General features: G+C 40.2%; 1 protein-coding gene across 1 annotated transcript in view; it reads right to left on the bottom strand.

Moving 5' to 3' along the window:
* The window catches only part of TMTC2 (transmembrane O-mannosyltransferase targeting cadherins 2), a 374,133-nt gene extending 371,824 nt beyond the window's left edge, over positions 1-2,309 (bottom strand). The window contains exon 1 of the mRNA XM_080935191.1: positions 2,161-2,309. Coding sequence (XP_080791317.1) covers positions 2,161-2,243 — 83 coding nt within the window. The 5' untranslated portion in view covers positions 2,244-2,309. The remainder of the gene's footprint in view (positions 1-2,160) is intronic.
* Positions 2,310-23,619: the final 21,310 nt, after the last annotated feature.

Below are 23,619 nucleotides of genomic sequence, written 5' to 3'. Positions count from 1 at the left end.
GAACACAGGAACAAAGTTTGCTATCCTTAGGGTTTGTCAGACAATGTGGTTGCATATAAAGTTTTGCCAGAAGTCAACAGAAAATAATTTTTAGTGCATAGTAAAGTGTAATTCATACTTTAGGCCCTTAACAATCTATCAATACATGTCTAGATATCATACGGGACCTGCTATCAATGACACAAGAAAATTATCATATGAAATTCACCTATACAGACAAAAAAATCGAAGACAGGGGTTGTTAGTACTCAGTGTGACCTGTTACAAGGGGAGGAACCTATAACAAATTCCAGCCATCACAGGCAGCTCATGTATCACGGGCTCAAACATCTCCCAGGCTCACATTCCAAACACTTCAGGGTGAGCAGAAGTCCTATAGGAAACTGCACATGCACATTCCTAAAGTTTTCATCCCCATTTTTAAAGGAAGAGGTCCCCTTTGTATATATTCTTTTAAAGAACCGGACAGCAGTTATGAATAGCAGTCAAGAGATGCCTGCATTCTCATACTGGTCCTTCATACGCTCCCTCTTCCAGATCACCCCAGAAGAGTCAGCCAGCCACTGCCCTGACTCATCCCTGAACTCGTTTTAGTGAAAGCTCAACAAAGCTTTCTCCACCGGGGCTCTTAAAATAGCAGGTGCAACATCACAGAAATCTGGAGAAAAAAAAGCATGCAGCACAGCCTGCCTCGCTCTCAGACCACTTCTTAGAGCAGCTGAAGTCAGTCCACGGTATAAAAGTTGAATAAAAGTTTGTCTGCCAGAGACTACCAGCCAGCCTCCGCTGGGCACAACACAGAAGCACATCATGGGTGTATAGGGGGTGGTTTTGCAAGCACTACCAGGGAATCTCATAGCAAACATTAGGGTGGGGACCAAGACCCCCAGATTTAAGACATACACTGACTCATAGCATGACAGTGGACGGAACAGAGTATAGAGAATATGGCTGATGAGCAAAGAGCACACCCTCACTTCTCTTGCTGGTGTCAACCACTTTGCTGAATTCACTAGCTGCCTAGCCCTAACCCTGGGGATCCATCCACTCCCCTAAGCCCAGAGAGGCTGCTGAAAGGCTGTCAAAGTAAATCTGTGTTCACTTTTTGGATGGTTTAATTTCAATGGAGCATGAAACTCCCCAGGACGGTTAATAAGTTTAGCCAGGCATGCTGTTCTCCCTAATATATTTTAATTATGCATCTGTTTTAATTGTAATCAGATTAAGTCACCGGAAAGGCACCAATTGGAATTTTCGCTAATGGCTATTGGAGCTTTTCGCCAGTTTCTAAACACTAACAACATTTTAAAAATAGGTAGAGACATCAGCACAAGGGTGGTAGTTTCCAAGAATCAATGCAGTTTCTTTGACAACACAATCCGGGTCTCATTAGCCACACAAACTAACCCAAATACAGAAGACAACTTCAGTCTCCAGGGGCATCTTCTGCAATTAGTTGTGCTTCTCCCAAAGAGAACTGAAAGCACACGTTTTTTATAAAGGACTTCCCCAGGATGAGTGAGCGAGGTTAGGAGAGAGAGAAATATAAAACCAAGAGCAAGATGCAGCTCAAAGTTTACTATCATACATGTCAAAGAGAAAGTTGATACAGAGTACGCACGCTCTTTCCTCTATTTCGGCAACTCTCCTACGTGCAATTAACTCCGAGAAATCAGTGCCCTATCAATAAAAGGAAACAACACAGGGAAGATCTTCTAAGGGGTGGAGAGTGACTTCCTTCCAGCCCACATGTAAAATCGCTTAATATGCTTTTTGCACCAAGGTATACCTGGGATAGTTATTGGATTGGGTGGGGGGTGGATATTTGTTTAACGTGGGTTCATTAAACAGTTTCCCAAATTGCCTGGATTTCCGCTAAGAAACTTAAGCGCCTGCCAACCAGCAAGAAGCAAGCAAGAACCTGCTGCAAAGTAGGAGCGGAAACTCATTCGGCCCGCCCAGCGCGCCTACGTCCGGGATGTTTGCTTTAGGTGTTTCGGTTTCCGCGTCGCCTAAACCTTCAGGTGCACAAACCTATGCCACCCTCCCGCCCCCCAAGACGCACTTCAACCTGACAGCGAGCAGCGCCAGAGCCACCGAGGAGCCCCCACCCCACCGCCGTCGCTCCGCAGCCATCGCCCCTTTCTCTCACCCACTTACCTGTCATCGTAGCAGAAATCCGCACTCAGGGTGTTGAGATACAAGGCGAGCCCCAGAGCGCTGCTGACCAACTCTGCAATCATCTCTCCACCGCCTTCCCTCCGGCTTGGCTCTCAGCGCGAGCGCAGCAGCGGCAACAAAAAACAGAAGCATCAATCCCCACCTTCCGCCGCCTTCTCCTCCTGGCTGCACTTTTCCCCCGCCCGCCTCCTCGTCCTCCCTCCGCTCGCTCCTTCTTCCGATCCCCCGCTCCTCGGGGCGCCGGGCTCCGCTGTTCCTGCGTGCTCCCGGGATTGCGGGGCTCACACCGCTCTCCCCATGCCCGACAACCGCGACAGGCAAGCGGCGATCGGCTTCACGCCCCCCGGCGGAGAATCGGGGCTCAGTCCTTTCCCGCGGCTCGCGGTCCCCACCCTAACCCATGGCACTTTGGGACGCCCTAGGTAAAGGACTGCGGGAGACAGAAGAGTGCGAGACAGGGGACGAAGGGGCCGGACAGAGCGAGGATCTGGGACCAGCGGGAGGAAAGGAGAGAGAGACAGAGAGACAGAGAGAAAGGGGCGGGTGGGAGGGACCAGGCGAACCGCCTCCCCTTGCCGCCTCCCGGGCTCTCGACTCCCGGATCGTTCGCAGCAACTCGGCTGCCACCGCGGCTGCGGCACATTCACTCTTTATTGGTTCCCTCCCGGACCCCTCTCCAGTGAAGTGAGAAGCGGCGACTGGGGGACTCCAAAAGCTCCCGCGTGGGGTTCTCGCCACGGCCCCACGCGCCTGCGTGGCCAGCCCACCATCCCAAGCTAGCCCGGCCCCTTTCTCCACCCAGATCCTCCCCTCAGACTCCTCCCTGTCTACCCCCACTGGCTGGAGGCCCCACCCATTCTCCTAGCTGCTCCAGCCTCGTCCTCCAGCCCAATTCCCTTCCTCCTCTTCCTCCGCCTTCGTTTCTTACTCCGGAAAGCCCCCCAGGACAAAGATGACTTTTGGAAGATTGCCCATAAACGATAGCTCGAGTGCGCTCTGGGCTCTGGGAGATGGAGGAGAAGGGCAAACCAGAGGAGTCGATGGCTCGTCCAGTGGTGCCTGGAGGCGCCCTGCACGCTCTAGATGGCAAGCCAAGCGGCTGGTGCCAAGAGCTGTCAGGCAAAGGTCTGGTCAGCTGAAGAGACTTCTGGGGACACGGAGAGGTAGAACAGGTTTGCAGAGCGTTGGCAGGCTCGACTGACAATAAGGATCTATTGCCCCGCGCGCGCTCCGTGCGTGAGCTGAATTGGGATGGAAGGGCCTGTTGAAGAGCGCGGGGGAGGAGGGCTGGGGGGGGGAGGAGCAGCGTTTAGGAGGATAGAGTTCTACTCCGAGGCCACACCGTCACCATCGACATTAAGTCAGAGAAAGACGCGTGTCCCGCAGTGAGGTTATGAAAAAGGATCCAGGAAATGAAAGAGGCGAGGCTAAGAAAGTAAGAAACACACGCGTGCTCCTCGGAGATGTGTCTTTCGTGGTTCAGGACCGACCGTCAAGCTGATTCTGAGAACATAGAAGAGACCACGCTCTGGAAACCCTCTACAGAGGCATCCTTAAACCCAGCAAAGCGGAAGGCTAATTCCCTTTCCTTTCCGCCCGGATGCAGGACTGGATGGAAGGCATCCAACATGATGAAATACAGTGCGGAAGAATGGTCTGGGCAAAAGGAGCGCTGGGTACTAAAGTTGCATGACCAAAGAGATCCAAGAGCCGTCTGCCACACCCCCTTCCTGCCTGGTCCCTTTCTGGGGGGGACTGGTCGCTCACTTGGACTATGATGAACACTACTGCAGCGCCCCCTGCTGTGGGGAAGATACAGGGCATAGAAAACACATCCTTGCAGGTCTGACTTGTCCCTCATTGGAAGAGCAGCACCTAAACCAGCAAGCTCTTCAAAGATATTAAAGAAAGTGGACTCCCTGGGTATGTGGCAGCGATCTGAAAAGTTTGAGTGCCTGCAGTAAAAAGATGATGTCTGACTCTACAAAAAAAAATCCTTTAGACACTGACAAATGTGTATTCTACCTCCAACAGGCAAATTTTGATTTGATCAGAACAGTATGTGGATGTAGGAAGTTCGCAAATAATATGTTAAAGTCTGTGATTCCTGTTTTTGCATGTCCCCCTATATATGTATTTTTTAAGCTTTAAAAAATCATATCAGTTGATCCCTCTGGATTTTTTCTGACCCTCTCCTGGGCTTATATATTGATATTGGACCCTGGGACCCCGAGGGAGGAATACATACTTAAGTTATATTCCTAAGTTCCAGTATCAACTCAGCTGTTTGTTATTTGCCTAAGCTAGAGCCAATCACATTCTTTATGCCTCATTTTTATAAATACTACTTGGGTTAGATGACTTACCATGTAAATCAAGCATTTACAGAGCTGGTAAGTTCAGCAAGTTAGCTGCTATGGTTTCTGACGTCATCTTTTACTTTTTAACTAAGACCTAGTCATCCCCTTCTAAAATACATACCATCACACCCACACTGTTCCATTCTTAGCCCAAGCGATCACCGAAGTACACCCATCACATCCACAGTGCTTGAATCCCATGGAAGTCATTATCTCCTGCACAAACTAGTCTACCAGCCTTGTAAATGGTCTTGCTTCTACACCTACAGCCCCAGCTCCAAGCACTTATTTGAGGCACCAGACAAGCCACTTAAGTACAACCATTACGCCTAAGCATGTGGAGTGCACATAGAATAAAACTCTCTTATTCTGACTCATTTGGCCCTCCCCCTCCTTGTAATGTGTTCATCCATGTATGCCTTCTTTGGAACCTTCTTTTCTCTCTTCCTAGAACTTTTCTCTCCCCCCAGGCACTCACTTTTTGGTTACTTTCCACTATCAAGTATCTTTCAAATGGTATTGCTTCAAAAGTTCCTTCATGTGCTTTATAAAGTACACACACACACACACACACACACACACACACACACACCTCACATCTCTTTCCCATCATTCTTTATTGCTTCCTTCCTTAGTACACATCAGTATCTTTGTTTGTTTGTGAGGTTTCAGGGTTTTTTTTTTTTTTTTTTTTTTTTTTTTTTTGGAGGCAGGGTTTCTCTGTGTAAGCTCGGACTCTCAGTGAATTCACTCTGTAGATTAGGCTGACCTCAGACTCAGAAATCCACCTGACTCGGCCTTCAGAGCATTGGTAGTAAAGGTCTGTACCACCACTGCCTGGACATAAGCACACATCAGTCTATTAACTTACCTGTTGAACGGAAGCTTCATGAAACTTGTAACCTTATCTACATAGTGCCCAGAGCCTATAGCATCTGAACATGGAAAAGAAACTTTTTAAAAGGGTTAAACAAATGAATAATAAGAGTATTTAAGTGAATTTATAGAACATTTGAAAACCCAAAAATAGTCATCAGGAAGAAGAAACTAAATTGTTGTCTACATTAAAGATGCCCGAGCAGGAGGGAAGGTGGGTGACATTTCTTGAGTGCGTCACTTCCTCAGAAGGACCCATGTAGGAAGTCACACAAGGACAGCTTCTTTCCTAAGACTTATTGGCATAAAAGTGCTAGAGAACTTTGGGTTCAGAGTGCTAAAATCTTGTGAACATTTCTCCATTCCAAAGCTCCAGTAGTTTTAAAAACCTAAGTGTGGCTTCCTCTCCCACCACACAGCCCCTTTGAATTGCCTCAGGAACGGAGACATGCCATAAAATGCTACATCTTGAGATTCTTAATAGACAGCAGACTGGACATCCTGCGGTGTTTGAAAAAAAAATCAATTGGTTTTAACAAAAATTCCATTATACCTTAACATGGGTCTATATTCTTCCTGTGAATGAAGCCATGGGCTTTTGTGGATGGCTCTCCAAGGCCCGAGAAACAATCAGTGCTTGTATTTTTTTTTTAACCTTTTTAAACAATTACAGAGAGAAACTCAGAATAAATATGTCACCACTACTCCTAGAGATCATGTATGACCACAGAACTCCTTTTAGCTTATTGAGGTGCATTTGTCCGATGTGAGGGAGGCTGCTGCCGCCTCAGCTCTGAATTTATACATCGTTTATTTAAAGCTACTGCAGCCATCCACAGTTGAAGGAAATTAGGCTGGTTAGCTTAAGCTTTCTACCTTAGACACAAGTTTGGCAAAAAAAAAAAAAAAAAAAAAAAAAAAGAAAGAAAGAAAGAAAGAAAGAAAGAAAGAAAGAAAGAAAGAAAAAACCTTAAGTGCTAAGCCCTTATTTTCCTGAGTAGGTCGCATACATCTGCTACCTTACCACTTCCTCAATGAATTCCATTTTATAGTCAACCAGACCTAGCCTACATTTGTTCTGCATTCCCAGGCCTTTGTTGTATAATTCATACCTTTGTGGTGCCAGTTCCTCGGGGTAAAGATTTCCTTATTTTCCTAAGACATTTTTAGTTTATTGTGCAATCCCATCTTCCCTTTGGGTGTTGCATAAATATTAACTAAAAATCCACATCTGGTGTGAGTCGTCATTTCTATTTGTCCTAATATAACTTTGCTTTGAACAATTCATTCGGAAAGCGTGCCAAGGGTGAAATGTGGCCCATAAATTCTCTTTGCACTACACAGAGTGCTTTGTAAAATGCCCACGGATTTGGTTATTTATGAACAGAAGATTTGCACCTCTCCCTTACAATCTCAATTCTAAAGCCGCAGCAGGCCAAAGTCATCACACACCCCCATATGTTTTCTTTAAGGGTACCCAGGTATCTCCTGCTAAAACCTTACCAGATTGACCAGGTAGCAGAAAAAACTAGCACAGCAGGTGAAACTGTCTGTTCAGGGAGGTCAGAACAGAGAGCCTGCTGCTGGGGGACTTGTAAGCTCCAAGTTCTGCTCAGGAAATGACACTGCAGGAGAAAAACAGCAGACCATGGATGAAATGTGGGTCATGGAACAGAAGGAGGCACGTGGGCTGAGTGGTTAACTACTGATGGGAAAAGCACTGGCTGCACATGCTACTGTGAGATGTTTCTCAGCATATCCTAATACCCTGTCCTGCAGGCCTGACAGCACGTTACCCCGCTTTCTCCTCAGACCTGTGATCTATTAGAAATAAAATGAGGAGACTGCAACCACAGACACAGATCCTGTCCCCCCTGTCACAAAACCAAGCCTGTTAAGAGCCAGCTGCTGCCACAATAATGATCACTTTAGGGATGTCACACTTCTCCCAGTCTCCATTTCAGAGAAAGAGGTGATGGGGAGGAGAAGAAGGAGGGAGAGGAGAATATAAATTACACGTTAATAACCAGATCAGAAAAAAAATACCGAGACGTTGAAGCTGCTGATAGAATTCAGAAGTCTATCAAGGAAAGCAAGGACAGACAACCTCCTTCACTGAAATTCTCCAAATGCACTCACACGCTCTGCTATGAATGGTGACAGATAATACAATAAACACCTTATAGTTGTTTGGAATTTTGGCTAATAGTTTCAGTCTTGATCTCAGTAAAATGAATTTTAAAAAAGACTAGAGGAAAATTAATTCGAATGAGAATCTTTTTAGATTTAAGTTAGGAGTTTGCCTTGTAAGACAATGGCCTTTGAAGACAACTTTGTAGAATGATTTTACATTCGTGCTGTCCAGCATAGTGGGCATCAACCACTGGCAGCTATTGAGCAGTTGAGATGTGGTAGCACAAACTGTGCGATTAAATTTTTAAGTTTGGGTTACTTCATAAATCATAAGTGGTCTTACACAGTCACACGGTTACACGGTCCTCTGCCATTTAGAGTTTTCTTGGAGTTCTTAGTCACATGTAACTAATGGCTACACTTTCAGACAGGAGAGTCTGAGTTGGGGAAGTGGGGGGGTTCCAGGTTGTAGAGTTCCCGTCTGTGTGCCTTACTAGGACTACCACATGAAAGCCAGTTGTCAACATTCTCCCTCTGGTCAAAGCTCAGCCATGAGTCATTTCCTCTGATCTGCAGGGCTTCAGCCCAACTTGCTTCTATTTATAAAACAGCATCCACCTTTTGAGTATTTTTAGTTATTAGATATTGTCCTGAGCACCTTCTCTTTATTTGCTCACTAATCTGAGACAGTTAAATAAGGAAAAAGTTGCACATACAGATTTAGTCAGTAGCCTGTGGTCCTGCAGCCTCTACGCAGTGGCACTAATATTTGTAAGTCATGAAGTCTCTCTTTTGGTCATTCCTCAGGACAATAGTCATGATGCTTTTTCTCCTGTTCAGGACTTACACCATTTTTAGCACCAACAGAAGGAACTCCTAATGGCCAAGAGGCTCTGAATGTATTTAATAAACTGCCTCTTCTGGATTTCTACATTCTGTATTCTCTTGGATACATTATTGTGAATATCTTTATTTTGTAAACGTCTTTTTTAAAGTCATGTTTGTCTCATTCTTCCCCATTCTAATACAGAAACTCTGTAAAAGGATTATATCTTAACCTATGTATAAGAAATTATAAATTTATACCTAAGATATATTCAGCAAATCTATTACAAATTAGCTACAAATTGATAAATTATTATTTGTATTACTAGAAGAGCTAAAATCATATTTTCAGCTATTGAGCCCCTTATAAGCAAAAATCCATGAATTAAAACTTCTATAATAGATTCATTAAGTTCTCCATTTAAACATTTAATGCTTTCTGACTTGTAAAGCTGTTGATAAACTTATATAATCTTACTTTTCCAAATTCTATTTTTCTCTGTTTAATCTATTCTTTACAAAAGTACTTAAGACTTAACTTACAAAATAAAAAAAACTTCATAAAAGTTATGAAGAAATGTTCTAAAATATAAAAGCTAAAAAAATAAATCATGTACAATGGAAGCTGTGAATCTGAGATTTTTTTTTCTTTAGACTTCTTTATATTTGGGCCACACACAGCTAACAATTGGACTACCAATTTTAAGAATAAGCCATTCCCCCCCTTTTTAGTATTTTTTTTTTTTTTTTTTTTGGTAAATTATGCAGGATCTTAAGGTTTTGAAAACTTAGGTACCCCCTGGTTTTTTCCCATACAACTTTATTTTAAAAAGAGAGATACATGTACAGATTTTTAAAAGCATTTGGCATAATAATATATGAATATATTTTTGTCAGCAAAAAATTCTTTTAGAGGTTTGATAGTATGCATTGAAATCTTACTAATTACCATAAGCATAAAGTACATGTAGAACAGAATGTAACATGGAAACTGTCAGTGTTTTCTTGGTGATGTAGATTAAACATAATGATTTTTTAATACCAAAAATTGCCACAAGGCTACATTCCTAGCTCTTGAATTATTAATGATTTAAGGTCCAGGTGTACCACACTCTGAGAGGGTGCTATACACTTTTTTCCCCCTAAGGAGAACTGAGGCTTTCACTTTTTGGCATTTGTTTTTCTTGAGGTTCATATGGCCTGTGAGTTGTTTCTGGGGTACTCAGAGATTTCTAGAGCTACTATCCAATTATCAGTGACTACATATTATGTCTGTTCTTTCATGACTGGGTTACTTCACTCAGGATGATATTCTATAGATGCATCCATTTTCCTGGGAATTACATAAAGTCAGTGTTTCTAATAGCTGAGTAGTACTCCATTGGGTAAATATACCACAATTTTTGTATCCATTCATCTACTGAAGGACATCTGGGTTCTTTCCAGCTTCTGGCTATTATAAATAGGGCTGCTATGAACATTGTGGTACATGTGCCCTTATTGTACGTTGGAGCATCTCTGGGGTATATGCCCAGAAGTGGAATAACTGGGTCTTCATGTAGGACTATGTTCAATTTTTTGAGGAACTGCCAGACTGATTTCCAGAGTGGTTGTACCAGCTAACAACGCCACCAACAGTGGAGGAGTGTTCCTCTTTCTCTGCATCCTAGGCAGCATGTGCTGTCATCTGAGTTTTTGATCTTAGCCATTCTGACTGGTGTGAGGTGGAATCTCAGGGTTCTTTTGATTTGCATTTCCCTGATGACTAGAGACATTGAGCACTTCCTTAGATACTTCTTAGCCATTCGATATTCTTTAATGGAGTTTTTGTTTGTTTATTTGTTTAGCTCTGTACCCCATTTTTTAATAGGATTGTTTGATTCTCTGGCATCTAACTTCTTGAGTTCTTTGTATCTATTGGATAATAGACCTCAACCAGAAGTGGGGATTGTAACGATCTTTTTCCAATCTGTTGGCTGCCATTTTGTTTTTGGTTTTTTTTTTTTTTTTTTTTTTTTTTTTTTTTTTTTTTTTTTGATGGTGTCCTTAGCCTTACAGAAACTTTGCAATCTCCTTGAGTTCCATTTTTCGATCCTTGGTCTTAAGCACAAGTCATTGGTGTTCTGTTCAGGAAATTTCCCCCTGTGTTCTAAGGTTTTCCCTACTTTCTCTTCTAATAGTTTCAGTGTACCTGGGTTAATGTGAAGATCTTTGAACAACTTGCACTTGAGCTTTATACAAGGAGATAAGAGAGGGTCTAGTTTCATTCTTCTGCATACTAAGTGCCAGTTGAACCAACACCATTTGTTCAAGAGGCTGTTCTTTTTCCATTGAATGTTTACAGTTTCTTTGTCAAAAATCAAGTGACCATATGTGTGAAGGTTCATTTCTGGATCTTCTATTCTGTTCCGTTGATCAACATGCCTACCTCTGTACCAGTACCATGTGGTTTTTAACACATATGTCTTGTAATATAGCTTGAGGTCAGGGATGGTGATTCCCGCAGATGTTCTCTTATTGTTGAAGATGGATTTTGATATTCTAGGTTTTTTGTTATTCCTGATGAGTTTTCAAATTGCTCTTTCCAGCTCTATGAAGAATTGAGTTGGAATTTTGATGGTGATTGTACTGAATCTGTAGATTGTTTTTGGTAAGATGGACATTTTTACAATGTTGATTCTTCCCATCCATGAGCATGGGAGATCTTTCCATCTTCTGAGATCTTCTTAAATTTCTTTCTTCAGAGATTTGAAGTTCTTGTCATACAGGTACTTCACTTGCTTAGTTAGAGTCACACCAAGGTATTTCATATTGTTTGTGACTATTGTGAAGGTCTTTTCCCTGAATTTTTTCTCCTCATGTTTATCCTTTGAGTAGAGGAAGGCTACTGATTTGTTTCAGTTAATTTCATATCCAACCACATTGCTGAACTTGTTTATCAGCTGTAAAAGTTCTCTGGTGGAATTCTTGGGGTCACTTACATATACTATCATGTCATCTGCAAATAGTGATATTTTTACTTCTTTATTTCTGATTTGTATCCCTTTGATTTCCTTTTGCTGTCTAATTGCTCCAGCCAGGACTTCCAGTACTATGTTGAATAGATAGGGAGAGAGTGGGCAGCCGTGTCTAGTTCCTGATTTTAGTGGGATTGTTTCAAGTTTCTCACCCTTAAATTTGATGTTGGCTATTGGTTTGCTGTATATTGCTTTTATTATGTTTATGTATGGTCCTTGGATTCCTATTCTTTGCAAGACATTTAACATGAAGGGGTGTTGAATTTTGTCAAATGCTTTCGCAGCATCTAGTGAGATGACCATGTGGTTTTTTTCTTTGAGTTTGTTTATATGGTGGATTATGTTGATGGATTTCTGTATATTAAACCATCCCAGCATTCCAGGGATAAAGCTTACTTGATCATGGTGAATGATCATTTTAATATGTTCTTGGATTAGGTTTGTAAGAATTTTTTGAGTATTTTTGCATCAATGTTCATAAGTGAGATTGGTCTGAAGTTCTCTTTCATTGTAGGCTCTTTGTATGGTTTAGGAATGAGGGTTATTATGGTTTCAAAGAATGAGTTAGGTAGTGTTCCATCTGACTCTATTTTGTGGAATAGTTTGGAGAGTATTGGTATTAGATCATCAATAAATGCCTGATAAAATTCTACACAGAACCCATCTGGTTCTGGCCTTTTTTTTTTTTTTTGGTTGGGAAGCTTTTGATGACTGCTTATATTTCTTTAGGTGTTATGGTATTATTTAGATAGTTTATTTGGTGCTGGTTTAACTTTGGTATCTGGTATCTGTCTAGGAATTTATCCATTTCCTCCAGATTTTCCAGTTTTGTTGAGTATAGGCTTTTGTAGTAGGATCTGATGATTTATTGAATTTCCTCAGTTTCAGTTGTTATGTCTCCACTTTCCTTTCTGATTTTGTTAATTTGCATACTCTTTCTTCTTTGCCCTCTAATTATTCTGGCTAAGGGCTTATCAATCTTGTTAATTTTCTCAAAGAACCAGCTCTTGGTTTTGTTGATTCTTTGAATGGTTCTTTTTGTTTCTATTTGATTAATTTCTGCTCTGAGTTTGATTATATCTTGCCATCTACTCTTCTTGGGTGTATCTGCTTCTTTTTGTTGTAGAAATTTCACTGTGCTGTCAAGTTGCTAGTGTATGCCCTCTCCAGTTTCTTTTTGGAGGCACTCAGAGCTATAAGTTTTTCTCTTAGTACTGCTTTCATTGCATCCCATATGTTTTGGTATGTTGTGCCTGTTTATTATATTCTAGAAAATCCTTAATTTTTTCTTTATTTCTTCTTTGACCATGCTATTGTTGAGTAAAGCACTGTTCAGCTTTCATGTGTATATGGGCTACCAGCCTTAGTCCATGGTGATCTGATAGGATGCATCGAAGTATTTCAATCTTCTCATATCTATTGAGGCTTGTTCTTGCTGCCACCTGCAAGTAGAACAAGGTCTCAGCTGTCCCTGTTGCCATGCCTTTCTTCTGCCATCATGGACTCTGACCCGATAAAACCATAAGTTCAATTAAAATGCTTTCATTAATAAGTTGGTTTGTTTGTGGTGATTTGTAATAACAATATAAAGATAACTGTTACATGGTATTTTCTAGAACTTTATACAAATGGAAATAACACAAAATACATTTTCTCTTGTTTGGCTTATTTCAGTTCACATAATTATTTTGAGATCCATGTGTATACACCGTGGTATTTAATTCATTCAGACAATATGAAGATTCTCTGACCTAACCTGCTGAATTACCTCTATTAAATGTTTTATCTCCCCATCTAGTATTGCGAGGCAAGTAGTGATGTTGCCATTAGCCACAGAGAGATATCACAGGCTATCATATAGATTTTTTCATATTGAGTTAAGATTAATTAATTAATTAATGTTTTGTATAAGGTCTCATTTTGTAGCTGAGACTGTTTTCTAACTTGTAATCCTCTGAATTCCATATCTTTTTTTTCTGACAAGTATCCTATTATGTAGCTGAAACATGCTTTCTCTAGGCAACTGTTGAACACTATATTTTCCAGCATTCAGATACTATGAACAACAACGCTATGAACATTCATGGAAATCTTTGCACAGACATATGCTTTCTTATCTTTTGGGTAAATATGTAGGAGTGGGATGTCTGCGACATTTGGTCAGTAATGTTTCATGTTTTCATGGACTGCTAAGCTGTCTTCCTATGCAGAACATTTTACATTTTCACAAGCATCTCTAATTTAATTTTAGCCTTTACAGTAAGTATGTTGTGGCATAGCCTTATAGTTTCAATTTTCATATCAATATTACTTATTATGTTTAGCATCTTGTGTCAGTGGTCAATCCAAACGTGTTCTTTGAAAACATGTATGTTTAAATCATTAGCCTATATTTCTCTTGTTGTTTTTGTTTTTGTAGTCCGTTTACAATAGCACAGACTTATTAGCTCAGGGATCTTAAGTCAGAAAGTCACCATGGTTCATTGGGGTTTTCACTTCAAGGTTGCCAAGGGACATGGGCATACATGGGGATCTACAAATAGCTTTAGAATTCATGGAACCACAGGCCAGTGGGTTTTCTGTGGTAATGAATGACCCTGAGGACCGTGTGTCTTGAGGACTTCATGCTGTTATGGAGTTCTGCTAGGCTTGTTGCCCTCACATCCCTCTTAATCTAAGATTTATAGGAAAACTCTAAAGGAACATCCAGTCCCTCACTGGGCAGTATCTCTGGCACTCACAACAATAGTGTTTGATCTCTTTCAGGAATTGCTGCTGGAAGAGATTAGTGATTCAATCACCACCCTAGGGAAGAATTTAGAGATGTAGATTGTCAGTTACAACCATCCTTAGAAAGCATTTGAAAAAAATAAAATTGTTAGTGAAGCTAGGTTAAGCTATTTTTGCTCCAGGCTCTGATGTAGAAAATCTTAAGGATCAATTTGAAGTTCAGAAGGGCACACATTTATTTGTTAAGCTGAGGATCTTCTGTGCTCAGGAACAAGAATAATAGCAGCGTTGGCCGATGATTCCGGCTGAGGCTGGACTGGTGATCAAACACACACGCACGCACACACACACACACACACACACACACACACACACACACACCATTCATTTTTTTGTTTCACTTATTCACTTTACATCCTGCTCACTTCCCCCCTCCTGGCCTCAACCTCTCCCACAATCCATTCCGCGTCCCCTATTCCCCATCCCCTGCCCCCCCCCCAGTTCCTTATTCCCCATACCCCACCCCCTTCTCCTCTAAGCAGGTGAGAGCTTCCCCTGCCCTGATACTTCAAGTCTCTGCAAGGCTAGGCACTTCCTCTCCCACTGAGGCCAGGCAAAGTAGTCCAGCTAGAAGACTACATTTCCCAGATAGCCCTCGTTCCAATTGTTCACGACCCACATGAAAACCAAGCTGCACATCTGCTGCATATGTGCTGGAAGACCTGTGAATGTTCTTTGGTTGGTGGTTCAAACTCAGAATTTCAAGGGTCCAGATTAGTTGACTCTGTTGGTTTTCCTCTATAGTTCTTATCCTCTTCGAGGGCCGCAATCCTTCCTCCTAGTCTTTCATGTGTCCCCAAGCTTCATCCACTAGTTGGCTATGGGTGTCTGTATCTGTCCAAATCAGCTGCTGAGTGGAGCCTCTAAGAGGAAAACATGCTCCTGTCTGCAAGCTCAAAAGAGTATCATTAACAGTGTTAGGGACTGGTGCTTGCCCATGGTATGAGTCTCAAGTTGAGCCAATTATTGGTTGGCTATTCAAAAAATATTTTGCCTCAACTTTCTGAAATGATTTAACAAGAATTGCTAATGAGGATATATGCATTCTGAGAATTTAAAGTAGATTTGACTGAGTTTTATGAAAAAGTTAAGATTTGTGATTCTTTCCAGATTCTTAGATTACTTACAAAGATAAATAATAAAATATTAGATCCTTTTTTTGTAACTGCAAATTGCTGTCTGCCAATAAGAGAAACTGTCTGAGGAAACAATCTTGCTTACTTATACCTTGCTAATCTGTAGCAAGTTCCTTAGTCATGAATATATGTAGGTTCTGGGAATAATTTTTCTGGGCTATACAAGCCATAAGAGAAATAATAAAGTTGTTGGAACATTGTTCCTTCCATCCATCCACTATGTGTATGCATGTATATATGTATACATGTGTGTAAAGTTTGTATAGGAGTGTGTTGGAAGTTTGTTCCACTCAATTTGTATGTATGATTATATGTAAAGCTTGTCATGGTTTGTGTTGAAGCTTGCTCCATTTACCAACTGTGTGTGTATATATGTATCTATGTGTGTATGTGTGAAATACTTGAAGCCTGCTTGCTAGAGATTTGCTCCAGTCATTCAGTGTGTGAATATGTATACATGTATACATATATACACATATATGTATATATATGTGTGTGTATATGTTTGTACATATGTATGTATATTCACATGTATATATGTATGAAATCTGCCTTTTGCTTTATCCACTCAGTGTGGATGTATATGTATGATTTTCCTCTCTTTTCTTTTTCTCACAGGCCCCAAGGAGTTATAAGAATTCAATTTTTCGCTGGCCACAGGGAGTGCCAGCCCCAGAAAAGGAAGCTTTGTTCCCTCAGAGAAAAGTCTGCTGAGTAATTTATCTAATCATTGGCTGCCGTGGGCATCAGCCCTTGTCAGTGTCTGAATGCTCCCCATCAGCAGCTCTACATACTCACCCCCATCAACTGCCTGACTCTGTTTACCCTTTCTTTTGTATCAAAGCTAGTTTTTGGCACAAGGTCATGCTAGATTTCAGTTAGAGTTTAGACAGCCTAGCACTTATGCTGATGATCTAGAGAACTCACTTCTAAATGCATTCAGTCTGATGGCAGAATTCAGTTTTCCTTATCGGAGGACCGTTGTCTCTATATCTTGGGTTCTCAGACCTTACAGGCTGCCTGCATCCCTCCCCACATGATCATTTCCATATGAAATCTGCACTGATGCATGGTCCTTAGGCTGTCAATTTCCATGAGTATCTTACCCATAGATTAGGGTTACAACCAGCCTTGGTTAGGGAAGTTTCTTTTTTCAGCAGGCAGTAGGGAGGCTAATAACTCATAGTGAGCCTAAGGAGTAAGAAGAAGCAGTCATTTGGTGTTGGGTTCACAAATGGACATCTGTATCACTCACCCCAAGGCTCAGGAAGCATCATAGAAGAAAGTGCAAAAGACATGACATATGATGAGGGTGTGTGCAGTAAAATACTGTCTTCTGAGCATTACATGGCTGTTGTATGCCAAAACTCACAAAAGTGATTATCTACTTAAAACTGGGTCCAGGAACATCCCTCTCATGGAGTGGGAAAGATTCATAAGGCTCTGCCTTTTCTTCCCTGGGAAACTTGGTATTCAGTGGTTGCTAAAGGAGGGGAAGTCCTCTAATGTATCCACTGGCAAATTGCCTTTACTCAAGTCAATAAGTCCTCATTAATGACCATGCAAGCAGGTTTAATATAATTCAGTCTCTCTCTCTCTCTCTCTCTCACACACACACACACACACACACACACACACACACACAGAGAGAGAGAGAGAGAGAGAGAGAGAGAGAGAGAGAGAGAGAGAGAGAGAGAGAGAGAGAGAATGAAAATAAGCAGGGGACTTGTGAAAATACACTGATATAAGAGTGTATTATACACGTATAAATTATAAAAGAACAACTTATAGTCCTTCCACCCATCAAAAGAACACACCTTATTTAATTTTTTAATCACTGTGATGGTGACTGTCTGTTTGTTTTTTGTTACCTTCGTTATTTGAGCTAGGGCCACTCTCCATAGGCTTGGCTGTCCTAGAACACACCATGTAGACCAGGCTAGCCTTGAACTGACAGAATTCCACCTGCCTCTGCCTCTCAGGTGCTTTAATTAGTGTTTTCACTTTTTAAATAGTTTTTTTTTTTTTTTTTTTGAGGCAAGGTTCAATGCAGTGTGGCCTTAAAATCCACATTTCCGAAAGATGCTCTTAGACTTCCCATCATCCTTCCTCCTTCTCCAAGGGCTGGGTTATTTCTTAGTATTGAGTTTTGAGAATCCTTTATTCTACCTATGTCTCTATTGTATAAAAAAATTGGCAAAAATTTTTCTCATCCAAAGGACCCTATCCCCTCTTTTAGCACAATCTTCCAAAGACCAGACATTAGTAATTCTGATCAAATCCAGTGATCTCATGTTTTTCTTTAAAGCCTACTATTTGTATGATATGGAAGAAAATTCCAAGCTCACAAAGAATTTTCTTCTGTTTTCTTGTAGATATTTTACAGTTCAAAGTTTGAGAACATTATACTTAGGTCTTGGCCTATGTTGACTTATTTTTTTATGGGGTGTGATTCAAAAATATTTTAAACACAGATACTTATTAGAGTACAATTTGTTGACTAATCAGTCTGTTTCTTCAAAGCCTTGCTGCCTTTGCATCTTATATATATATGTGTGTGTGTGTGTGTGTGAATAAAATGTATTTATCCTATATATGTACATATAATCTGCCACTTGATGATTTTGCCTCTTTTCCAAACTAATATCAAAGTATCTTTTGTTATTATATTTGGGAGAAAGCCTCATTGTGTAATCTAGGCTGGCACTAAACTCATAATCTATAGTACTGGCAATACAGCTGTGTGCCAGCATGCTTTATTACTGCCTATTGTAAGTACTAAAGTACACTCCTGAAATACATATAGTAAGATTCTGCTTTAAAACATTTTTAAAGGTATTATGCAACTTCTTCTAGACCATATAGCTAGTAAGTTAAAATTGATCTATACTATGTTTCAAAACCTTTCTCTGAAATGTACATCCTTACACAATGTCCATGTTAACAGTGTTGAGAAACATTTTTCTAATGAGAGGTTCATTTCTTCTTTAGATTCAAAGGGCGGCTTCCTCTTTATTTAAACCCATTGTAAAATAGCAAAGAAACAGAATGTGAGACTTCCATGAGCTTTTTCTTGGTTTCTTGCCTCTAGTGAGCTCTTATATGAGACAATGAACTAGAGGATACGATCTAGGGACCATACAAGTTCAGCCATGTTTAGATTCTCCACACATAAGTAGAAAGAAAATAAAAACAGCTACTAAATTTTAATGTATTTGACAGGTTCCTCAGAATCTGAAATGTATGACAATATAAACTATTGTTGATGAGGCTATAGACCCCAGAAGAGCACCTTCTACTGCCATTTTCGTAAACCAGTATAATTTCTCATTTTACTATAAATGTTTATTCTTATAATGATAGATAAATGTGGCTCTTATTTTTAATTATTATTAACTATTCCTCACAAAGAGACTATGTCAGAGGTGTACAGCTAGGAGATTGCAGAAAACAAGTGACTCCGGGTAATCAGCTCCAGTTGATATATCTGTAATGCAACCCCTAATCATAAAACTCAGGAAGCACAGCATATTTATACTACCACTGGCATTCCATTGTGGATAGGGGAATTTCACAAGATCCCACCCTCATGAGGAGCTCTAGGCACACAGTGCTGCTGAGCCGAGAAAGGGAGAGTCAGTTTTCTACAGGGAGGACCTGACAGGTTACTCAGTCCCAAGTGATAAACTCTAAGCATAAGTACAAACAAAGAACATTAAGCATAGTCAGGCTTACACGTGTGTGTATGTGTGTTTGTGTGTGTGTTTGTATGTGTGTTTTTGTGTGTGTGTTTGTATGGTTGTGATACAATAAATAAAAAAAGATCATATATTTAAAGGAAGTTGGCCATGAGGAGGGGACTGAAGGGTGGAAATTAAGTGAAAGACTTGTGAGTAAATGTTTCAAATTTTTTTAAATTTTTAATTGAGAAATTATTGACAAGCTGACTTACAGGTGTTTATACCTTTTAAACTTATTTAAGAAGTTAAAAATACTACAGTAATGGTAGTAAATCCATACAGACTAAATGAATACTTTCTTATTTATGAACTATTGCTATTGAAAGATTTTTTTTTTAAATCCCAATCCAGTATAAAGAGGTAAGCAGGATTGTGCCATTAGCCAATGACAGATCCCAAGGGCTACCTTTTGGACCAAGTCACATTGAGAAAAATTAGCCTTTTTCCTTCAGACCAGATATAGAGATTAAAGAATATAATGTATAAGCTATAAAGACACAGCACTTACATTTCTTATCTGCTTGCATGTTTCAGATTGTCTCTTAAAATATGTTTTATAACAGTAACACCAGATAACAAAGAGAGCAAAATAAAATACGGTTATCTATGCCTGGGAAGCTTGCCAAGGTACTGGAAATAATTATTCAGTAATATTAATTCAGAACAGTAACAAAACAATCTTAATGCTGAGGATGGTTTCGCTGTTGCTGCGGCTGCTTTTGCTGCCAGTACTAGAGATTGAACCCAGGCTTTGGAGACGCTCTAGAAGTGTTTCAGTACTGAAGTGTCTTTGGGTCTTGCTTCATCACTTTTCTTTTTTAAAAAATATATATTCATATATATATTTATATATGAGAATTTCATTCATAAGTATTGTATTTACATCATTTTCTCCCCTTTCTTCTTCCTACTCTTTCTGTGCACTATTCATTTCTCAAATCTTTAACTATTGTCTCTCACTCTGTCTCTCTGTCTCTGTTTTTTCTCTCTCACACATACAACACACACAAACACACACACACACACACACACACACACACACACAGAAATATTGCCTGGCAAGTCAATTTAATGGTGTGTGTGTGTGTGTGTGTGTGTGTGTGTGTGTGTGTATGTGTGTGTGTGTGTGTGTGTGTGTGTGTGTGTGTCTAGGACTGACAAGCTGCTTGAGACTAGATAACCTATCAAGGAGCCTGTCCCTAGAGAAAACTGATTATTGCTCTCTGAGAAGCCATTAGTTGCCCATAATTCTTCACCCATGGAAGGGTATTATGAGATTTATCCAAGCATCTTGGCAAGCTAACGGATGCTGTTATTGTACATGTCTTGGTGAGGTGACCACATTTTAAAGATTTTGTGGGTGCACAGCTCACCTGTCATATTTAGAAGACTTTCTTATGGCAGATGTTCTGGCCTCCTGGTTCTCACATCATTTCTGTTCCACGTTCCCTAAGGTTCCCTCAGTTTTGTGTGTGGTGCTTGCACGGCAGACATATCAACTGATTTTAAGCACACTACAGTCTTTTCCACATTTTTAACAAGTTATGGATTTTTGTGATGATCTTTTAATTGGTGAATGGATAATGAAAACATGGTACATACGCACACTACAATTCTTCTATTCAGCTGTAGAGATAATGAAGTCATGGCATTTGCAGGTAAATGTATGGAACTAGAAAATATGGTGCCAAGTGAGGTAACCAAGACTCAGGAAGACAAACACTGCATGCTCTCTCTTATCTACAGAGCTTATCTTCAAATCTTTAGAACTGAGTCTCAGACCTGAAGCAGCTGTAGAAATCAGGAAAGTAAGAAGGATCTGGTGTCACTGTGGTAGATATGGTAGGACACAAAAGTGTAGGAAAAGTGGGAGGTGAGTATTTAACACGGAAGATAGAGGAAATCAATACAGAGACAGGGTAAGGGAGTGAGGAGAAGTAAGTGGCAATGAGGTGTTTGAAAAATCCCTAAGAAAACATAGTTAATGTTTACTTAGAAATGTATACTATATATGTGCATAGTCTGAATAAAGTTATGCCACTTGGGGTGATAATGGTTACCCCACTCATGAGCTGTGGATTATCTAACAAAAGCCTCAAAGCCAGGCATATAAAATTCCCATTGAGTAGACTCCCAAAATAATACAGAATATTGAAGCTGCATTTTCTTAGTCCTTGGAACATGAAGGTAAGAGTTCTGCTGAAGGCACATACTGCCAGCACAGGGCTTAGAGAAATTGAAATGCAACTGGCGTGAGAAGCCTCCTTCCAGAGACCTAGCTCTCATAGTATCCAAAGATGCTATGCTATAGCTGATATAACCCTAGCAGCTATAAGTGAGGAACCACAAGAAAAATCAATATGTCAAGACAGCCTCAAGGGTGCAGTGGTGTTACTTGAGTCTAAGGGCTAGCCAATAGCTATCTAATTGGACTTAAGATCCATACAATAGAATCATATTCATACATGGTACTGTAAACCTAGTCAACTGACTGACTGATAAGGTCAGGATCCAAGAAGAGTACTTATTATTCCCATTTTCCTCAACCAGTATAATTTCTAACTGTATTATAAGTACTTATTCTGATATCTTCAGATAATGTGTAGTCCTAAACACTCATCAAATAAGCTTTTCACTTTAGTTTTTAGAAGAAAATTAATCAATGTCTTAGTGTCTTGGTGTTGTTGGTATTGCTGCTGATGATAATGTGATAAACATTAAAATGACAAAGGTAGCAAAGGTCTATTAGCTCATAGTTCACAGTATTATCCACCATGAAAGGAAAGCCAAGGTGGCAGGAACTTGAAACAATTGGTCATATTACATCTGCAACAAGGAAGAAGAGAACAATAAATAGCTGTCACTTTAACTCCATTTTTCCATCTATGCAATCCATGATCCCAACAAGGAAATGATGCCACTCACAGTAGGCAAATCTTTCTCTTTCAATTACAATAATCAGAAATGTCCCCCATGGACATGCTGAGAAGCCCATCTTCCTGGCAACTTTAGAGTTTTTCACGTTGACAATCAAGATGGGCTTGGAGCTCTGTTACCCAGATACATCATGTACTTGAGCTATTCTCTCTTCTGCTTCCTAAATGTGGGATTACAACCTTGCGCCATCAGTCTGAGGAAAGAATACATATTTTTGAAGAATTGTAAAAGTGTGTAATATTAAATAAAACGTCGTCGCTAACTGTGATGTTGTAAGTGGTTGGCAGGAACTCAGAATAAGGAAAATGGGAAGCTAATGATCAGTGGGTTTGTATTTTAGTCAGGAAAGATAAAGAAGTTCTAGAGAGCTGCTGTATATCAGCATTTATATAGCTAACAAGATTGTACCCTACATTTAAAACTCAGTTAGACATGTTTTCATACTATGTAATATTTTATCAGATAAAAAGTTCAGGCTGGGAAATGAATTTTAAAGGATTACTAATGAATACTTACAAAGCCCTTCTTTTTACATCCTTTTTTAAAAAAATTCAGGTTGACAGATATATTGGAATTAAGAATTACTGTGGATAAACGTATTTCTTAAAAGTTTTTATATGAAACATTTTTTTAAATACTTGCAATAGCCAACTTTAGGGCCAACACATATTTCAAGGAGCTGACTGTTTAAAGAATAATTCCTTAAGAATGGTTTATTTGTAGAGGAAGATTAAGAAGTTCTTTTCTAAAGGTACAGTCACAAAACTACATGTGAAATCAAAGTGTTTTCTCTAGTATCAGCAAAATACATCTTTCAACAAAACATTTCCTAAGAGAAGTTATTTCCTAAATTGAATCAACGAGTGCACTTAAAATGCTGTTTGAGAAAAAGGGTGAAAATGATTTCAAATTCCTATGATTTACTAACTATCCTATTATTTATTTATGTTTAAAGCACCAAGTCCCCTAATCAAAGTGACTACATCTTTCGTGAAAGATTATAAAAAAGACACTCTCCCATGCTATCCCATGCTATTCTCTGGCCATATTGGTCCTGCCTCCATGATTAGCACCATCTCTAGGCTCCTTTGCTACAGATTCTGCTCACATTCCCAGCCATCCTCCCTAATTTGTGGTTAGCTCTCACAAATCCCCGAAACCCAGTAAAATCAAAACTCTAAAGGCTCGTAATTATCAGTCAGATTTATATCAGTAAATTCTCACCCCGCAAATCATCCATACAATGAACTCAGAGCCAAATGATATTGATATAAACTGCCCACCTAGATAAGACAAAGTGTCCTGTAGTGATCCATCCCTTGAAAAATATTCATAGCTACCAGTGGCTATTTAAAGTCATGTGGAATCTAGACCGTCTTTGACTTCCTCCACGTTCCTTCCTTCTCTGTCTCTCTGTACTCTGTACCATCTCTAAAATTCTCAGCCCGCCTTCCTTTCCCACTGCCTAATCACAGGCCCTTGCCTTATCTTGTGCCTGCCCTCACCTGCATATGGACAGCCACCCACAACTGCCCAGCTCCTATATCATATAAACACAACACTGCTGACTTGGTAGTTAGGAGCAGGAGCTCATTCCTGTAAACTTAGCACTTGAGAAGATGAT

This window comes from Micromys minutus, assembly GCF_963924665.1.
Source record: "Micromys minutus genome assembly, chromosome: 22".
Lineage (NCBI taxonomy): Eukaryota > Metazoa > Chordata > Mammalia > Rodentia > Muridae > Micromys > Micromys minutus.
The sequence above is the reverse complement of the archived record's forward strand: the minus strand, read 5'-3'. Positions and strand labels throughout refer to the sequence as shown.